Source organism: Brachionichthys hirsutus, unplaced genomic scaffold (assembly GCF_040956055.1).
Source record: "Brachionichthys hirsutus isolate HB-005 unplaced genomic scaffold, CSIRO-AGI_Bhir_v1 contig_1097, whole genome shotgun sequence".
In the NCBI taxonomy this organism is placed as follows: Eukaryota; Metazoa; Chordata; class Actinopteri; order Lophiiformes; family Brachionichthyidae; genus Brachionichthys; species Brachionichthys hirsutus.
The window spans coordinates 19,471-25,000 of NW_027180840.1; the positions used below are offsets into that span (position 1 = coordinate 19,471).

The 5,530-nt window shown below is 44.9% G+C and overlaps 1 protein-coding gene across 1 annotated transcript; it reads left to right on the forward strand.

Moving 5' to 3' along the window:
• Positions 1–2,383: 2,383 nt before the first annotated feature.
• LOC137916791 (collagen alpha-1(VIII) chain-like) lies at positions 2,384–4,919 on the forward strand. The gene is made up of 2 exons (XM_068759753.1): positions 2,384–2,678; positions 2,992–4,919. Exons 1-2 carry the CDS (start codon positions 2,384–2,386, stop codon positions 4,917–4,919), a joined length of 2,223 nt encoding a protein of 740 aa, XP_068615854.1.
• The last annotated feature ends 611 nt before the right edge of the window (positions 4,920–5,530 follow it).

Sequence of the window (5,530 nt, forward strand, 5' to 3'; positions counted from 1 at the left end):
CATGAATGCACGGCTAATTACTCCCCCTGCATGATCAATAACTGCACATGATGCTTTGTGTCTTTTTGTCCACCGTTTTTCTACTAGGTGTGCATGTCTGCTCCTTTACTCATGGATCAGCCATTAAGAAGAGGGGGCAAACCAAATCACACATGGGTGACGTTCTGCCTGGCGTGCAAATGTAGAACGTGGTTACTGTTTCTCTTATAAACGGCTGCATGTCAGAGAGTCATCCCTGAAGAGCCAGATTGTTTTACAGCAATGTTTGAAAAATTAAGCACTAAATCATCGTTAAAAACACGTGCGAAGTGGCGTGCAACCCATCACCCACGCCATCACGACTTCTCACTGCCGTGGCACATTTATAAGGCTCCATGTCTGACATCCGTGTGGACACGGAAGGAGCGATGACACCAACGCTTCAGAATAAAGTTATTCTTTCTGTCTGTTTTCTCTGGTAAGACGTTAAGACATGGAAAACGTGCTGGTTAATGTTTATGTCAGAGTCGATAAGTCGTCCTCGGCAGGTGAAGACAGGAGGCGTTTCCATCGCTCGGTGGTCACCAAGACAACAGTAGGGTGAACAGACCCTAAATAGAAAGACAGACAGACAGACAGACAGACAGATAGATAGATAGATAGATAGACCCACAATGTCTTTGAATGGCCAGTAAACTTTGATATCGCCTGCCACAGATGTTAAGGTTACTCTTTATCAAATTTTACACTCAGAGATCAATATTTTGTGACCCCCCTGTGTATTGTTTATAGAACTTGTACATTTTTATACTTAACACGCCACGTCTTTCACACGAAGCTTTTGTTTGGAAAAGTTGCATTCCTTTGGCCTCTTTAGCATGTCTGGCTTCTGTCGCTGTGGAAACTGGGTGGGTTTCTCTCAAAGGCCTGCAATCATTGAGGAAGACAGTGGCATGGCCCTGTCAAAATCGCCAATGGCCTGAGAAGAGGCCAAAGGGCGGAAAAGATCCGAAGAGCCAGTGATAGTGTCGACGCTAAAGGATGCGGTTCAGGATGTGAATTGCAAAAAAAACTACAGATGAGTTGTAACAAAAAAATGGGGCCAGGGTTGCCAGTTGAACTTGGAGGGAGAGCGTGGCAAGAGATGAATAAACTGACACTGGGATTGGAAATGGTGCATGTCAAGAGTCACTGGATAAAATAAGCACTCGAAACAGCAGCTTCTTGTGGGTGAAGTGAAGCCACACAAATCCTCTTTTCCGTTCTCTGCTGCTGACCATCTACCACAAAAAGAAAGCTTAGGTCTCAGGTTGTAAGAGTAATCCAGAGGTGATCGGACCTGCACAGCTGGACGCACCTGATGTCTCAGCCAGTTGCATAATGTTTCCTCAGCAGTTTTAATAGAGAGGACAACTCGTGTTTTTGATGTATGATTCTTGTTCTTCTGACAGGAGTCTGTTGAACTGTGCACATAAAGAGCATTGTCAGACTGACCACTCAAACACAGGCCACTATTCACCCCTTCATTCATTTCTGAAGTGGCATCTGAGGCTACTGCTATCTTGCTAATGAATATTTTGTCATGTAGGTTTCTGAGGCTGGGGATCGAACCCTTGATCGTCTGGTATGACGACCACTCTGTCTCTGACATCTTCTCACGTGAATCCAAATCAGCAGTGAAACATTTTATTGTTAAAGAATATATTTTTGTGCCTGACTGAATATGTTAAAACCAGTCTTGAGTGTCCAGAAGTGAACATATACTCAAAAAAATCCATTAAACATCTTTAGTCAAATACTCAGGAAATAAGTAGAACTTTTTCCTGCTTAAATTTGAATTGGTATTTACACTTTGTGTGGCTCCCTCTTGTGGTTAACTGGTAAATGTTAAAAGGACATGTCAATAACATGTCGTTTTGTACATTTTTAGTATATTAAACATAATATGTTCAAACATAATATTTTCTAATTTGCAGTATGTTATAAATGATATATATATATTGTATTTTTACATGAAATTGTACACATAAATTGGGAATACTGTACTACAATAATGTTTATTCAGTCAGTTACAAATGGGTAATATTTATCGCAACGCTGAGCAGAGGAAGAAATAGACAGCATTCCAAATTCTTCAAATACCGCAGCGAGGACACTCACAAATGTCAAGTGCAAAAAGTACACAAAAATGTGTAGCTCTGGCATATATCCATTACAGGGAAACAGAATAGAGCAGTTTATTGCTCATTTTTCCAAATGAACGTTGCCCACTTGGCTCACACTCCGGACATGCTAACTTGTTACCATGTCAGTGTTGGATCTATTTAAAAATGTACAGAATTTAAAAACAGATAGAGCCCACTCTCATTACATGTCTTCTCGAATTTTAACACAGGCCTTGGACATGCCTCCTGTCCCTGCTCCCACTTTTGTGACGCTGCTACAGTTTGTAGTTCTCACATATGTGAATGGAGGAGCGTACTACGGACACAAGCAACACCCTCAGCCATACCAGCCGATGCAACGTCTCCAGCACATGGGCATGGGCAAAGAAGGCTTTCCCCAACAACAGTACCTTGGAAAAGAGATGTCCTACATGCAATATCCCCACTACAGGAAGGAGATACCCCAGATGCCCATGAACAAGGGCAAAGAAATTGTCCGGAAAGGGGGCGGTTACAATGGTGGCCAAGACAAAGGTAAGAAAGCTTTCAACAACAATTCTCCAGAAGCCAGCAGTCTTCCACGGACATACGTTCAGACCTTGAAAGCAGATAACATTATAATATGATGTTTTTCAACTGGACAAAGGCACATACATTTTTTTTCCATTGTGAGGACTTTTATTTACTTCAATATTTTTTTTTCAAATGCAAATGAAGGACTATTATTAGACACTGTCCACTTTAATGTGGGTGAATGTGTGCTTATTGAACCTGATTTATATTCAGATATTTATTAGTGCATTTTCAAATTCATAATTTTTTTTAATACGTATGTGATTTATCACAGGTCAGACAATCCTTAGTGGCCCTGAGGGAATTCCCCAAGGACAGCCAGGTCCAGCTGGGCCACCTGGCCCAGAGGGACCTGCAGGACCTCCTGGACCTCCAGGTAATTGTCAACCTGGACCTGTAGGACAACCTGGACTTCCTGGTTCACAAGGTGTGCCTGGAGTGGGAAAATCAGGTTTGCCAGGACTGCCAGGCAAACTGGGAGGAAATGGTAATTCTGGACCAAAAGGAGAAACGGGCCCCGGAGGTGAGGAAGGGCCAGCTGGACAGCCAGGGGCTCAAGGTCCACCTGGGCCACCTGGGCTACCAGGGATAGGAAAACCTGGTGTGCAAGGATTACCAGGCCAACCAGGGTCCAAAGGAGAGCCAGGTCACAAAGGTCTGCCAGGACTTCCCGGATTACCAGGATCCAAAGGAGACAAGGGGATGGGCCAGCCAGGACAGCCGGGTCACAAAGGACTCCCAGGGCATCCAGGAGCTGCTGGCCCAAGGGGGCTCCCTGGTTTTGGAAAACCTGGATTAAATGGAGTACCAGGGCCACAGGGACCACCAGGAAAAAAGGGATATCCTGGTGAACAAGGACCAGCTGGACCAGCTGGTGAAGGAGGACAACCTGGCCCTCCAGGTGTACCAGGTCAAGCAAAACCAGGCCAAAATGGCCTGCCAGGACAACAAGGTATGCCAGGTGGTAAAGGTCACCAAGGACCACCAGGTTTGCCAGGAAAGCCGGGACTACCTGGGTTTGGCAAACCAGGACTTCAAGGATCAAAAGGAGATAAAGGTATGGGTGGGCCACCTGGTCTTCCAGGAACAAAAGGAGATAAGGGTTATGGAGGATCACCTGGTATTATTGGCCCCCCTGGACCAAATGGTCCCTTGGGTCCACCAGGCCCTATTGGACCTCCAGGTGGTTTAGGTGCACCAGGTCCAAAAGGGGACTGTGGAGATGGAGGACCTAAAGGGGCTAATGGAACACAGGGTGAACCTGGTCCTCCTGGGATACACGGGAAGGATGGTCTCCCTGGTGAGCGTGGAGAGCCAGGACCAAGAGGTCCTCCAGGACTGAATGGTGCCAAAGGAGACATTGGGCATAAAGGCATACCTGGTCCCCCTGGTCCTTCAGGAATTCCTGGGACAAAGGGACAAGGAGGACAACCTGGTGAAGTGGGGCCTCAAGGCCCCAAAGGAATTCCTGGAATGGGTGGTGTAGCAGGACCGATTGGGATGCCTGGTCTTCCAGGGCTAAAAGGAGACACTGGTCCACCTGGCCCACAAGGCATCTCACGTGAGGGTATTCCAGGTCTTATTGGTCCAATAGGATCTCCAGGGAAAGATGGAGCTTCTGGACCCCCTGGACAAACTGGTCAGCCTGGACCACCAGGCCCACCAGGAGAAGTTGGCCAATATCCAGACATGATTGGTGTTCTCTCTCAAATGGGCCCTGGGTTAGATGGTGTTAAGGCTGGTTCTTATGGTAAAAAGGGCAAGTATGGAGCCAATGGGGCAGAAGTCATGGGTGCCAGTGGACTGGAAATGCCAGCATTTACAGCTGTAGGAATAACTCCCTTTCCACCTGTAGGTACTCCAGTTGTCTTTGACAAGCTTTTGTACAACGGCCGACAAAACTACAACCCAGACACAGGCATTTTTACCTGTGACATGCCTGGCATTTATTACTTTGCCTACCACATTCATTGCAAAGGAGCCAATGTGTGGGTGGCTTTGATGAGGAACAATGAGCCAGTTATGTATACATATGATGAATACAAAAAAGGTTTCCTAGATCAAGCATCAGGGAGTGCTGTATTACCCCTACAACCCGGGGACACTGTTTATATTCAGATGCCCTCAGATCAGGCTTCAGGCCTTTATGCTGGGCAGTATGTGCACTCCTCCTTCTCTGGGTTTTTATTGTATCCAATGTAGAACCACACAATCCAGGGAAAGAAACAATTCTGTAAAAAGCAATGTGGGACCATATATTTATATGGTATAAACAATCTACAGTCCGCGACCCGATAACGGACAAAGCGGTTAGAAAATGAATGAATTAATCTATAGTTATTTTAAAATAAAATCTCAGCATGACAGTTTGTAGATACAGAAGCTTTTGCAGTGTATATCCATAAAGCCGTGTAATATGGAAAGGATTGATGTTTTCTTTACCAGATTTGAAGGTACAATGTATGAAATGGGATCCACAGAGACGACGTTCAAAGATCCTGTGTCAAACAGCCATCAGAGTGCAACTTGTTATCAGGTACAAACCATCGGTATACAGTAAGTGGTCCAAATATAAAAAGGGAAAATGTCAGTTGTATTCAAGAGAAGACAAAGCAAAGTATTTGTAATTTAGTTGTACTCTTCAAACAGTAAAGTTTACCCCTTGTATCTCTTCAAAACTGGCAGCTACCCCATGTGGTGAAGAATGTGAACGACGATACAGCGCGTGACGACATTCATTTTGAAAGGACGTTTTTATTTTATTTTTATTTTTTATGACATGCAGAGTTTTGTATAAATATAGTTTTTGTCCC

Bases quoted from the DNA above. Each gene is read 5' to 3' on its own strand.
- LOC137916791 (XM_068759753.1), top strand. From the start codon at position 2,384: ATGCCTCCTGTCCCTGCTCCCACTTTTGTGACGCTGCTACAGTTTGTA. The intron at 2,679-2,991 runs GTAAGAAAGCTT...GATTTATCACAG, and splicing joins CAATGGTGGCCAAGACAAAG to GTCAGACAATCCTTAGTGGC.